Raw genomic sequence first — 13,918 nt, forward strand, 5'->3', positions numbered from 1 at the left:
GGTTACAGCAAAAGAAAATAAAAGAGAAGTCGGTAGCATTTGAAGGATTCCAAATTTCCACCGGATTCCAGACCAAGATTACTAAACAAACAAACCAAACACCGCAGGATTTGGATACAGCACCTCCGAGAACAAATCCACCTTCTCGGGGCCTACAGATATCAGGAGGCCACCTGTGACCTCCTGCTTTTTGCCAAGTATGACAGAAAATAACCCTCACAGCGCGCGGTGAAAGAAGCAGGTTAATAAATGACAGCCAGAAGCGGCCTTTCATCTCCCGGCCGCGGGGTCGGGGTCCCCCCGGGCAGCGCCAGGCAGGGGAAAAGTGTCTGTCGCCCTCCAGTGGGACCTGCTTTAGTGCACCAAGGTGGGAGAGGTGGGAAGGGGAAGGGACAGAGGTGAAAGGCAAATAAAGAGAAAAAAGAAAAGAAAAAAAAAAAAAGGACATGCAAAGCAGATAAGAGACAGTTGAAGGGGAAACAGGAAGATACTATCTCTGAAAGTACCAAAAATAAAGTTTCCAGTGTTAGCTTAACCAGGGCAACACAGACATCCTCCCTCTGCACTCGTGCTTCAGACTCGACTTGGTCGGGGTGAGGGACACCGTCACTGTCACGCTGCTGGCTGCCTCAGCTGCTCACACATTTTGCTTAAAAAAAAACCCCAATAACCTTCAGGGAAACCTTTCCATAACAGTTGTGGCAAAGGTAGGCAATGCCAGAAAGCAGTCAGCTCGACTGAACGCAGACCCAGAGGTAAGTACCCGGCTGTCAACAACCATCAGAGTTCTCACCAAAGCCTCTCCCATCTAAATTCCACAGCAGCAGGTTTTAACGGGCTGATTTACCCTCAAACCTAAAGCCATAAAATCTAAACCGGTAGCAACTGTCATCCGAGCACCGAATTACACAGCCGATGACATGTGCCCCGTCAGGACTGCCTCACTGTTTTGCTAGTCCAAAACTCAAAACATTTTCACATGCAAGCAATAAAATAAAAAATGCAGTTACCAAAATAGTACTATCAACGTAACCAGCTCCTCTCGGCACATTTTCTTAATGCCTTTCCCAATACGGTTAAAAAACATGGGAACTAATCAAAAACCTCCATCTTTACACCTCGGCACAAACTGTGCTGGAATCAGCGTAGGGTTGTATTTCTTCATGTTTATCTGGATCCTCTCCCACTACTTCTTTCTTTTTTTTTATTTTCATCCGTGCTTCCCTTTAAACACAGCTCTTATTAAACAGCAGAAATCAGCTTTTACAATTTCTAAATGCCAAGTTTTGCCACTCTTGAAGCTGCCTAAGGACAACACAGCTTGCCTTCAGAGTCATAAATAACACATACTCTGCACATTTCTTCGCCTGGGTGAAATAAATTCTCCCATGTTCTTATATGGAAACCTTGTGAGTCCTCCCACATACCGCCTGGTACAATATCAGACAACGATGGGCATTCATTATCTTAAAGCCAGCGGGTGAATTTTGGATACAAGTTACCCCCAGACGAACCCAGAATTATCACCCCTTCACACCACGCTGAGCTCAGTAACATGCCCTGTGCAGTCCCTGTGTTTTATTTCCAAGCCCCATCACTACTTTGATTTCAGTATGTCAAGAACCCTCAAAATAAATGGAAAATGAGGGGAATAAAAAGAAAAATAAGGGAAATAACAAGAAAGCAGCAGCAGCGGTATTACCCACCAGGTAGGCCCATTAGCATCAGATGTAGCATTGCCTGTACCAGTCTCTTCACTCGAGGTTAGCGCACAGCAGACAGAAAAAAAAACAGTGGAGAGGGGTGGGAAGGAGAGAAAAAATGGGCAAAAATAGCCGGGAAGAGAAGCGTGCGCCGTCGATGTGCTGGAGGACCGCCAGCGGGGAATGGCTGAGAACGTTATCGCCAAAAAAAGTTAACGCAAGGTGTGGGGGGGGGTGTGGGGAAAATAACCTCTGGGGAGGAAAAACACCGCTGGGTTAATGGGAGAGCTGGGGAGGAGGGGGCTGGAAGGAGAAGGATAAATTAATAGAGAAATGGAAGGGAGGAAGGGAGAGCGCGCCCGGGAGTTCCGCGAGTAGAGGCGGACAAAAGGAGGACGATGCAGCCGCCACCGGCCCGGCTCGGTTCGGCTCCGCTGGGCGCGGAGCGGCCGCCCCTTTGTTCGCCGCGGCAGCGAGGGGCGATCCGCGCCGCTCCGCGCCAGCCCCGCCGCCGCCACCACCGCAGCGGCAGCAGCAGCGGCGGCAGCCCCGCCGCCCGCCCGCCCTCCCGCCCGGGAGGTGCCGGTACCTGTGTCCGCTGGCCGCGGTGCTTGCGCGCCGCTGCGCCCCTGCGGCGGTGCGGCGCGTCCGGCGGAGCGGTGCGGCGCGACTAGCAGCGCCGAGCAGGAGGAAACGGTAATTTATAAGCGCTTTCTTCCTGACCTCTCGTGTCTGTTGTCTAATGAGGGAGCTTTGAGCATCACCCATCCTGCTGAGTGGAAAAACACCGGCACGGCCTCTTCTTTGCTGGGGAGGGGGGAGCCTAAAGGAAGGGGTGTGGGGGAGGAGGGGCCATGCCGCAGACACGGCGGCGGAGCCCGGGCTGGCAGGCGGCCGCGGGCCGGCGGGGAGGGGCGGGCGGGTGCGGGGCAGCGTTCGCCGGGCCGCGGCCGCCGGCTCGGGGTGCCGCCCCGGGCCGCCCGCCCTCCCCCCGCGGCTGCCGCGGGCAGCGGGAGCGGCAGCGGGGCCGTCCCGAGCCGGCCCGCGGGACCCGGCCCGCGTCCCGCGGCTGCCGCGGCGGGCAGGGAGCGGAGCGAGGGCTCCCGGCCGCTGATCTGTTCTCGGTATTTTTCATTTTCGTACATGTTTTTGATCGTTATTTTTTGTCTTTACACAAAGAGTGTCCTTCTCACAGACAAAGCATCCCACGGCGCTGTCACCGGCGATGCCCAGGCCCTGGTTCTGCTCCTCCGCGGCCACTTTTCCCCCTGGCCACCCCCGGGGGAACTCTGGACCCGGTGCCGCTCTGCCAGGCTTTGGGGACAGGTTTGGTCCTGCAGCCGTCTGCTGCTGGGGGAGGCAACACGGGAGCCTGGCCTGGCAGGTGCCTGGGAGGCTGGGATCTCCCTGCTCTGCCCTGCCGCCTCCCTAAAGCGCGATCCCCGGCACCGGAAAGTCCCGGTCGCAGCTGGAGAACAAAGTACGGCCGGGGCGATCGGCGGGGAAAATGTGCAGGGCAACGTTTTGTTTTGTGTCGGGTTTCACAGAACCGAAAGCCGGTCCTTCTCCCCTGCAGGCGAACGGGTATATGACTCAAACATGTCCTTGCTCTCCTACCTGCATCCCCTCTGGTGCTCTTAATGAAAGGATACAGCAGCAGACAGAGTCGCGAGGAATTTTCATATAACCCCTGCTGAAGACTTAGTAAGATCCTCTGTACTGCAAAATACCATTTGCATTGTTGGAGTACAGTCGTGGTGAAAAGGAGATTTTGGGCCATCTGTGTTTCGCAGAAGTCCCGCGGTGCTAACCTTGCACTGGGAACAGCAGGGATGGACCAAAGGAGGGTGAATAGTACCCACAGTTCTGCTGTCTAGGTTTTCCCGGATACAAGATGCTACCTTTCTACACCACAAACTGGGACAGCAGTTACTGGGAGACCACCTCCAGAGCCCATCGCCTGTGCATAGGCTGCTGGGGGATCAAATTCCATCACAGCAGCCTCCAGAGAGGTCTCTAGAAAAGGCTGATTTCCTTAGCTGGTTCTTGCAAAAGCTGCACCATTTTGCACACTTTTTGATGGCAATACAGGATGCCAAAAACACTGTGTCACAGTCACACATCTAATTTTCCCTTACTCCAGTGCATTCTGTGATTTTCAGTATCTGAGCTGATTTGCAACGTGAGTAGGTTTTTAGCAGAAAACCAGACAGAGATATAGGACATACGCAGCTAATTGATGACATATCTCCACTGAACAGCCTCGTTTAAACTCATAGCGATGTAGTCCATGCTGCCACCTATGTCTTCTGATTCAGGTTTCTTGTGTACTGCAACTTCGTAGTTGAAGGCAGTATCCTTTGAGGGCAGCTCACATTTTGTGAAGCTCTGCGAGGGACCACAAGCACGGGCAGCTCTTGCTGCACAAGAGAATGAAGCAAAAGGTTTCTCACCGGCTCAGCCACTTGTTTGGTTGCAGTGAGGATGCCTCGATACAGATTAGGAATCAGCAGTCACATCAGTGAAATGTAAGTAGTGGTTGGAGCCTTGTCTGTGTGAAGGATCCTGCCAGCACAGCTGTACCACTGACAGCAGTGGAATATTTTGCTCAAGTTCTCTAGAGGAATCAAAGCCTGTATTTTGTCTCTGGCTCTCTCTTGTTCTGTTGCTCCTCACTCATTAAAAGTCAGCCACACAAAGCATATGGTTGCTTTCTGTGTTTAAAAAAAAAAATGTTTGGGGTAAAAGACCGACAGCCAAAGCTGTTTTGAAGTCAGACACGTAAACAGTACCTGGAACTAAGTATAATAATAATAATAATAATAATAATAATTCATCCTTTTGTGTCACAAATATGCACATTGCTGTTTGCTATTTCATTATGAGACAGCACAACTTCTGAGAATATGCCTGATGAATATTTGGGGGAACTCTGCCTTCATTTGGAGTGGCATATGGCAGCATTAATGCCTTTGGCTTCTCCACTCTCTTATGTAACCGAAATCACAAGTTAGAGCCCAAATTACAAAGCATGTGTATAATATTAAGCATACAAATGGTGCCTGAAATTACTATCCTTTTCATGTAGGTCTGTTTTTAATCTCTTAAAATTTTTGCTTCTGCAGCTTTATTGATTTCAGTGTGTGCTGATGCCGCTCATAGCGCAATCAAACCTAACCCCTTAAAAACCCCACTGTGAAGACATTAACCCAAACCTAACTAAGGCCAAAATCGCTCTGGTTACAGGTAGGTGGAGTTTGAATGACTTTTATACCTCAAGTGTATCCTGTATTAAGGTGCTATAGCAAGCGGAACACCATATCCCTGTGGCTGCTTTGGCAACCAGAGTGGCAGGTTTTTGCACCCCAGCCCAAGGCATGGGTTTGCCATCACCTTCCTTTGAGTTTCCCCTCTTCCTCAGAGACTATTTTTGCCATTACCATGCTGATCTGCTTGCTGGAGTTTTAAGGTGTCGGATGCTGATACAGCGAGTGCCTCTTGTATCTGTTTAATCCGATAACATAACTCTTTTTTAATCTCCACGTCTGGGTCACAGGGTTTAAAAAAGACACTGGGCCAAATCCCCAGCTTGGCTACAACGCGTGGAAATGTACTGAGATGGCACGAAAGTCAGGAGAGATTCACTGTATTTGCACCTGGGTAAAGATGTCTTGAGGGGCAGGGATGTGAGTGCCAGATTTCAGATGAATGAGTATTAACACAAGGGTATGGCAGAGCTAAATCAGGTTTCCATAAGGTGAGGTGGAGGGAGGAATATTACAACAGGACCTAAAGCATGCTCATCAGCAAATTCTCAATAATTTTTAAATGGAAACAGATTTAATATTTCTTCATTTTTCAGGAGAAACCTTGTTTTCATTGTCTGGCTGGTAGAGGAACATGATGTTTCATGGACTCAGGACCAAGACAGGGCATGGACAAAGAGGAGATTTTGCAGGGATTGGGAAGATTTTACATATAAACATTAAAATTTAAAAAAAACAAAGTTCATCCCGGCATGAAGTCCAGCAGAAATGTAGGAGAGAAATGGACAGCACTGTCTGCAAAGGATTGTGTGAGCAAGAATGGCAAAAAAATGGTCTGAATAAGTCCACTGCATTAATGATTTTTTAGACATGAATATCCTATACAGAGTTATATGGGGTCAGTCTTTGGGGTTCCCCTGTATAGCAGAGGATCCTGAGCCTGAAAAAGGGAAGCAGATTTTGTAAGGGATTTGCATATCACAGAGTGACTCTGGATTGTAAATTTTAAGCATTACTAAATTGGGGAATAAATTGTTGCTATTGCTGTTACATACCAGGATATCTCACTAATGTACAAAATCCACTAAGTTGCTGTAGTTTTAGTCTGTGTTTATTTTAGATGAAATTATGGCCTGGACAGTTACTTTTTCTTACTTTATCTGTATAAATCATATATAAATAAGATATCAAACAGAAATCAAAACCTGACCTGTGTTTTTGGTACACTCCCCATCATGTGAACCTGCCAGTGATAGAGCCCTGCACCCAGTTTACAAGTCAAACAGAAAAGCAATGAAAACCCACAGGTCTTTCTTGAAAAGTGGCCAATTGGCATTAAATTCTCTTGCTTTAATGCTCTGGGTGGCCTATTTTGCTTATATTTGAGACTGCCTAGCCATTATGGGATTGCCTGTACTGGTCCTTTCCTTACATCAAGCTAATTACAAATTAACTTGAGGCACTTATCAAGGCTGAGAGGCTGGAGCTGGTCCTTTCTGAACACCGGTTGAGTTTGGAAGTGTCTGTTGCTTTACAGAGACCGATTCCTAAAGTGAGGGGCACACACAGAAGAACCAAACAGCCTGGAACCAAAGTGGTCACACTGGCTTTTGAAAAAAGTGAGTGTCTTAAGTTAATTGACAATCAGCTACCTGGAAATAAAAGCCTCTCATATATCCAAAGGTTTTCACTAGGATTTTCAAGACCTCCTGAGCAATTTAAAATCCTTGGAAGGAATGCACTATAGAATGAAAAATATAAGTATTATTAAAGAATGTCTCTGAATGAAAGCCAGCCAGTTTCATAAAAATGAACTAAAAAAGCAATAACAGGTACTCTGTCTCCTGCTGGATGCTGTATGAACCGTATGTTTTGCATTTTGGATGTCACTCTAAAGCAATGTTTTTTTCTTCACTATTGCTGTTGGGAAGAACAGTAGAAGAACTATGCATAAATGAGATTAAAGTAATCTAATTAAAAAAATAAACAATGTGCTTTCATCTTCAATTCATATCCAGTCATTTGGGATCTAACTTAAAAAAAAAAAGATAAAAATTCAGAAATGCAGAAAGGATTTTGAAGGACAACTGTTTCCCTTTAAGATTAATGATAAACATACTTGTGTGTTCAAGGGAGAATAGATCCAGTGTTATGTAACAGGATAAAGAAACAAAATCCTTTTTCCTTAAATTACAATAACCAGTATGCGTGTGGATTTTAGTCAATCACTGAAAATTCAGGAAACCCATTTTCTTTCACAATTGCATTCCACATGCTAAAATTGATGTCTCCTAACTTTTAAACAGAATCACAATAATTAAAGACAAAAAATATTTGTTTGTTGCTTTTGACCACACTTTGCCAATAGAGGGTTGTTCCCTGGAGAAAATTCTGTGGCACTTGCACTGTGCAAAAATCCAAATATGTGCTCATCTTTTTATTTTATGTGCCATTAGCAAATCCAGTTATTGCACTTCCCAGTTGTTGGTTTTTTTGTTTTTTTCTTTTTAATCTGATTACCTACTACTAGATATATGGTAACTTATCATTTTTAAATTTTTTTTTGGCCTGAACTAACTATTACATAACAGTTCTTATAAAATCTTGCCATGCCTGCCTAAATTTGCCAAAACCAGGAAAAGATCAACAGGTAATGGATTTTTTTTTTATGTTGGCATTGTTCTTTGCTGGCTCAATCATATAAAATTTATTTTAAAAGCCACCCAAGGAAATAATTTCCTACCATAGAACCTCCATTTTTTCACTTCTTTATTTTACAGAAGCACTCATACCAGAATTTCTGCATCAGAATTTGACACATAAAGTTCCTCTATCACATGAGTTCAATTTTCCAAAAGCAGGCAAATGATATTAATAACCATGATATAAGCCCTGAAAAGGCCAAGTTGCTGAATGTACTTGCTGGGGAAAAAAAAAAAAAAAGACTTCTTGTTGGATCTAATTCTGGATTCACTGTTTGACACAATGCAGAGCAGTTGGGATTTTCATAGAAAGGCTCTGCTGAGCTCAGGTGATGTTCACTCATGCATGGAGAAGCTCGTGTGTGCTTTGCTGAGCGACTCCAGGCTTTGTCTGTGGACCAAAGTAAACACTGCTGATGTTGGCCCATCCTTGCACACATCCACACTCAACATTTTCAGTCCTGGAAGCAAAGCTTCTCATCTGGGCAGTTTCAGTGATATTCCCTCACTGGACCAAGTCCTCTGTTAGCACTACTCCAGTAGCACAAGGTGTGCTTGGAGATGGTGCAAATGGTGAATATGCCTCTTTCCCTGCTGATAACACACTTGCCATGCTGCAGCTAAATATTCTGCTGCTGCACGGCCTGCAGAGATTTCCTGGGCTGCACGAGCACAACTGGTCCTGCCAAGTCAAGACGGTGCAGCAAATGGGATATGGAATCTGGGAAGCCACAGGAGATGCAAGCTGGGAGACAGGGAAGAAGTTGTGGCAGACCCATTTTGAAAGCAATAAAAGGTCAGCAGAGTCTGAGGCTGTCCTGCAGTACCACTTCCATTTCCATTGGGAGCTGATTATCGAGCTGGGCAGGCTTGACCTAACCATATCCCGGGTGACAGTGGACATCACAGTGGAAAATAGTCCAAAAATGTATGGTGGTGAGCTTGCTGAGGCAGTTGAGCCTTCATGACTTACAGAACAGATCCAGAAAAGCTGACAGATTAAACTCACCAAAGAAGAAGAAGAGTGATCACTTGAGTGAATTCTTACATTCTCATATTTCTTTCTATCTGCTTATGGGTCCCTCGCCTCCCTTCCATCTCAAAGTGATGGTGAAACAGTTATGAGGAGTGTATAATTTTCAATTACTTCGTTTATTCTGACAAATTACATTGGTAGATATAGGCAAACAGTGGGAGAGAATATCGTAGGAAACAAAATGATTCCCAAATGCGTGCTTGTACGAGTTCAGACAGATAGAATTTCTAGCAAGGTGAATTTATGCACTGCAAGCAGAGAAAGGGCTTCAAATGCCTAAGTGTCTAGAAAAAAGAAGAAATATAAAATGAACCTGCAAGCTATCCATCAACTGCTCATCCAGTTGCATGATTTTAATTAACAGAACTGGAAAGCAAGCACATAATATAAACTTAAAAACACAGCGCTTCGGTTTTCCAGACTGCCAGCCCAAATGCAGAACAAATCGCTTGCATGTGGCGGCAGGGCGGCAGAGCTGGCGGCGGCAGCGCCGCGGGTGCCCGGCCGGGTGACGGAGCGCATCCGCCGCGCTGCCCGCGGAGGGCGGCCCGGCCCGGCCCGGCACGGCCCGGCCCGGCCCGGCACGGCCCGGCACGGCACGGCCCAGCCCTGGCACAGCCCAGCACGGCCCGGCACGGCCCAGCCTAGCACGGCCCGGCCCGGCCCGGCACGGCACGGCCCGGCACGGCACGGCCCAGCCCTGGCACAGCCCAGCACGGCCCGGCACGGCCCAGCACGGCCCGGCACGGCCCGGCCCTGGCACAGCCCAGCACGGCCCGGCCCGGCACGGCCCCTGGCGCAGCCGGGGCGCAAACACTTGAGGCATTGCCTGGCGTGCTCCGAGGAGATGCCTGGGCTTCCACCTCCGCTGGCAGCCTGTCGCTCCGTGAGGCAGCAGGGTCACTGAGGGGACGCCAGCGGCTCCCGGGTGTGGGTGACCTTGAGCCTCCCCAAGCAGTTACCTTTTCTGGATCTTTGGCACGCTCCCAAGTGATCTTTCAGCCGCAATCTCTGCGGCCTAAAATAAATTCAGCAATGTTCCCTGCGGCATCCCTGCAGTTCTCTTTTGGGATACCTGACGCTTATCTCCCAACCTGGGCAAAGACTGATTTTGGAAAGTTTATCTGGGTGCAGCAACACCACCAAGCCAGCAGTGCATCCTTGCAGAGAGTGATTTCTGCCTGTCTCTCCCAGCCAGAGCAATCCTGCTCTGTTGTCTGTACATGAGAAGGTGGAGAAAAGGGAGAGGGTGGAACAGGCTCAGCACGAAGCACAAAATATCCAGACTTGGGCCTCTAAATCTCTTTGGCCAATGCTAGTCAGCTCTGATTTGTATCAAAGCCCAATATTATCACTTACTGATTATTAAATGTGCCACAAATGGTTAATATTTTGTGAACAGTTGGTCACAGGCTGCCTGACTGAGCAATTGTCTCTTACTCTCTGTATCAGCCAAAGTCCTCAGGTTTTCTCCTTTTACTCCTGCAAGTTTGCCTGATGGGCTCATGAAGTTCACAGAGAGAAGTGTGGAAACTTGCTTCCAGACTCCCACATTTCCTTGGGAAGCACATCCCAGCAAACTGTGGAGCAGCCGAAGTGGATTTGGGATGCCCTTGGCATTCACGAAGACACCCTTGACCTCTGTTGCCCCATAGCAAGTGCTGCTGGAGGCTGCTGGTGTCATGGAGGAGCTGCATGGCCAGGCTGGGCTGTGGCAGTGACCAGGCATCATCCAGAGCAGCAGGGCCTGGGACTGCGTGATGACAGAGCTGAATAAATCATGGAGCAGAGGCACACAGGGGAGGGTGTGATGGATCCCCGGGAGCTTTTCCATCCAGTGCCTCCTGAGGTCCTGTGAAACCACGTGGAAAAGGGTATGGCATCTATCAGGCACATCCACTGGCGTGCTGGAGCTCAGGACACCATCTCCAGCCAGAGCAGAGGACATTGCCACATGCCCACTCCACCTGGCTTCAACTCAGGTTTCTCCTTAAGCTGAATTCATGCTACCCCAGACCTCTTTGCATGTGTCACTGACTGAATTTCACTTCCCTACTGGGAGACTAAGCTCCCAGTTCTCCCAGTAAGATACAGGTTTAAATATAGGTCATGTTTCTGCTGTTCTCCACCAGCAAAACAGCTGTTTGCTCTAAACATGAAGATATTTTTGTAAGAGCAAAAGCATGAATTATTTCAAACTTGCCTCGGGATGACTTTTCAAGGGTACTGCGGAGACTGTTTCCACAACAAAACGGGAGCTCTTCTCCTACTGAATTGTTCATGTTACTTTCATGAATGCTAGAAAAGAGGCTGGCTTTTTAAAAATGTCAGCAAGTACCTGAAATGGGAATTTGTTTTCATATACCCTTTGGAAGCTGTTGTTGTTGATGTTGTCTAATCTGACCAAAAGTTCAGTTTGGTAATTTTTATTAAACCTTGCTGTTAGGTATAGGCAATTAGCTTAACAAAATATCAGATAGGATCTCTGCTGTGTTTGCAATGCCTGTTGCTCTAATCCTTACCTGGTAGGAAATGGCTTTGGAGGAGCACAGCCACATCTCTGTAGCTGTTTACATCACATTTCTGAGAGAGCTCCACCCTGCTTTCCCCATTTGTACTTTGTTTTTCATGAATAAAGGTCATGGCATTGGCATCACAAAAAAATATTGTTGCTGTAGAAGGAATTCATCTGTCCCCTCTGGGTAATAAACAGTAATGTACTCCAAGGCTGGCAGGACAGCAACCAGAGATGGAAGAGAAGGCCAAGACCCATTGAGATCTCTGCAGACTTCCAGCATCCCACGAGTCAGCTGTCTCCCTGCCTGTGCCGGGCTGCTGCAGACCCTGCATAGTCTCTAATATTTTGCCCAATCTAGATTTAGGCATCCTCCAGTTGTTGGCAGTGAGTCTGTTGTGGGTACCTGCCTCCCAGCCAGTCACAGTACTGGAATTTTTTGTCTAATAGTCAAAGGGCATTTTCTCTGCAACAATGTCATATATGAGCCCAACACTGCCTCTGTGTGTTGGTGGCCTGGGGACATGGTTACCAGATGTAGTTGCCAACCACTGGTTGCCCCTGCTCTGGAGTGCTCTCCAAGGAGGTGCTGTGGCCAAGGCACGTTGTTTAGTCCACTGGTTGTGTGAGACTCTGAGCTGGCTGTAGCCCACAACACATTTTTTAGCCATGTTGTATCTAGATCAGGAAATAAATGTATAGGAACTACACCCCTTGATTCAGCTATAAAGTAAATGAAATCTTTCACATGTTTCTGTATTAACATCCACACTGATCTTTATGTTTGTGCTCGTGTCAAAATCACCACTTGTCTTTTGGCTCAAAAGCTGTTCTTCTAATCTTTTGTCATGTGTGAGGCTCTCAAGCTCTCTGATGTTTTCTCGTCCTTTCAGTCTGCCAATACTTTCCAGCAAGGTGATATTTTAAGTAATTGCAATATTCCAGGAGTAATTTCATCACCAGTGCCTGTAGAAACACTCCCCTTAACTTATGGCCCATGGTTTTATGATTCTCTGGGCATGGACCAAAAATCTCAATTGTTTTGAGAACATGAGGGAAATGAGGAGAAGTTGCTGCGTTATTGCTACGGCCAAGGACACACAACAACCAAGAAGGAAAAGCTCAACATCAAAAGCATTGGGAATACTTTTAGCAGGAATACTACTCAAACAATTCCCAATTCAGTAGAAAGCATATTGGAGAAAAATCGCCAGGTTAGGCAGACCTTGAGCTTTCTTTCCCAGGATCACACCACTTGAGTAGGAAATCAAATTCTACAGAAATAGTTGGGGATTTTATTAGTAAACAGTCTAGAGGTGATTTCCTTGGTTTTTCTCAATTAGATATATTTGAAACAGAGAATTGTCTGAATAATAATTAATACTTGTTCTTACACGGTGCTTTAGCACAATCCCAGGAATTATAATTTAGGAATGTAGATCTTCCTTGTTGTGAAGCCCTCAAGATTCCTGTGGCAACAGCCAGGAATCAGATAAAATAGAAGCAATTAATGAAACATTTCATCATTAAAATTTTTTCCAACACTGGAAGATTTTGCAAATCACCCAGCAGGTTTTGTACATCCTCTGGCATTTGAAATTTTGTCAGTAATGAAAGCTAAACGAATGTTAATTACAAGTGTAAGGCTTGAAACAATGTCACATGGATGTCATATGGATGTCACATGTAAGTGTGCACAAAAATAGTATTTTAAGGGAGTTGTTCGAAAAATCCAAATTTTTTTTTTTTATAAAGCAATCTCATCTTGATTATTAACAGACTTAAACGCTGCCTCAAAGAGGTTCTAAGGCCATCACGCTCCTATTTTCCCTTTGCATTGACTAAATAGTGGTTGAAGTTACATCCCTATTTAAGGTTTCCACATCTCTTAGTACTTTGCATTGTATTTCCTCTGTGAAGTTTCCTAACTTCTGCTAACCGTGCAGGCCTGGGAGGCCTGCAGAGCACATCCACATTCTATAGGAAGTGGTTTTGTTGTTGCTCTAGCAACCTCAAATCAGGACTGAGTAAGCAGAGGTGCTGCTCAGCAGAGAAATCACACAAATGTCTGTACATCCTCACTGCTATTAAGAATGGAGGCAGCAGTTCCAATGATCAAGCCTAATACCTTTCAAGGAAATTGCAATTCTCTCTTTTATTCCTCTCCTATGTTTTAATTTGATACGTTTCTATTGCTGGTGCTGCTTGCTGCAGCACACTCTCCATGACTGGGGAGCTGTTCTTTCCTTTGCTCCCCGTGTCCCCACACAGGAACTCAGGCTGGGTAACGAATCGTTTCTGACTCTGCAGCAATGTAAAGGGAGAAGGTCTCACCCACTGGAGAATCCAGGTCCTCTTTTAATTTACACCAGAGTGGACTGCATTTTGGAAGAAGGAAATTAATCCTTTTCTTTTTTTTCTAAATGTGAAGCTCCTTTAATTCACCCTTTTAAAGCATTTGGGGATTATCTGATGAAAAGTCCTAAGGAAACACAAGGCATCCCTGCTGCTTGGGTTGCCAAGCTAAGGCTCAAGCTCTGAAAAGAGAAGTGTGCTTAGAACAAAGAGGTTTTGAACACAAAAACAAACCATGGCAATGCATGCTGACAAACACTTCATCTGCCTGCTGCCATTTATATTTTTTACATATCCATGGAGTACTGTCGAGGGCCTTGGTCACCTTGACCTGTTGCCGA

The 13,918-nt window shown here is 46.5% G+C and overlaps 1 protein-coding gene and 1 long non-coding RNA gene across 6 annotated transcripts in view; one reads left to right on the forward strand and one right to left on the reverse strand.

Moving 5' to 3' along the window:
• The window catches only part of SLC6A6 (solute carrier family 6 member 6), a 57,966-nt gene extending 55,466 nt beyond the window's left edge, over positions 1–2,500 (reverse strand). For 3 of the 5 annotated variants that reach the window (XM_032121061.1, XM_032121060.1, XM_032121059.1), the window contains exon 1: positions 2,293–2,500. Coding sequence is in view for 2 of the 5 variants with exons in the window: in XM_032121057.1 (XP_031976948.1) it covers positions 1,707–1,737 (31 nt within the window). In the remaining 3 variants the exon portion in view is untranslated. Of the gene's footprint in view, positions 1–1,706; positions 1,926–2,292 lie in introns of those variants that run through there. The other 2 variants (XM_032121057.1, XM_032121058.1) reach the window with 1 other exon arrangement.
• A 256-nt stretch (positions 2,501–2,756) lies between these two features.
• On the forward strand, positions 2,757–6,980 carry LOC116449471. The gene is made up of 3 exons (XR_004242396.1): positions 2,757–4,231; positions 4,829–4,949; positions 5,566–6,980. It is a non-coding gene; the product is annotated as an uncharacterized LOC116449471 (long non-coding RNA).
• The last annotated feature ends 6,938 nt before the right edge of the window (positions 6,981–13,918 follow it).

The sequence above is a fragment of the Corvus moneduloides genome, chromosome 11 (assembly GCF_009650955.1).
Source record: "Corvus moneduloides isolate bCorMon1 chromosome 11, bCorMon1.pri, whole genome shotgun sequence".
Taxonomy (NCBI): Eukaryota; Metazoa; Chordata; class Aves; order Passeriformes; family Corvidae; genus Corvus; species Corvus moneduloides.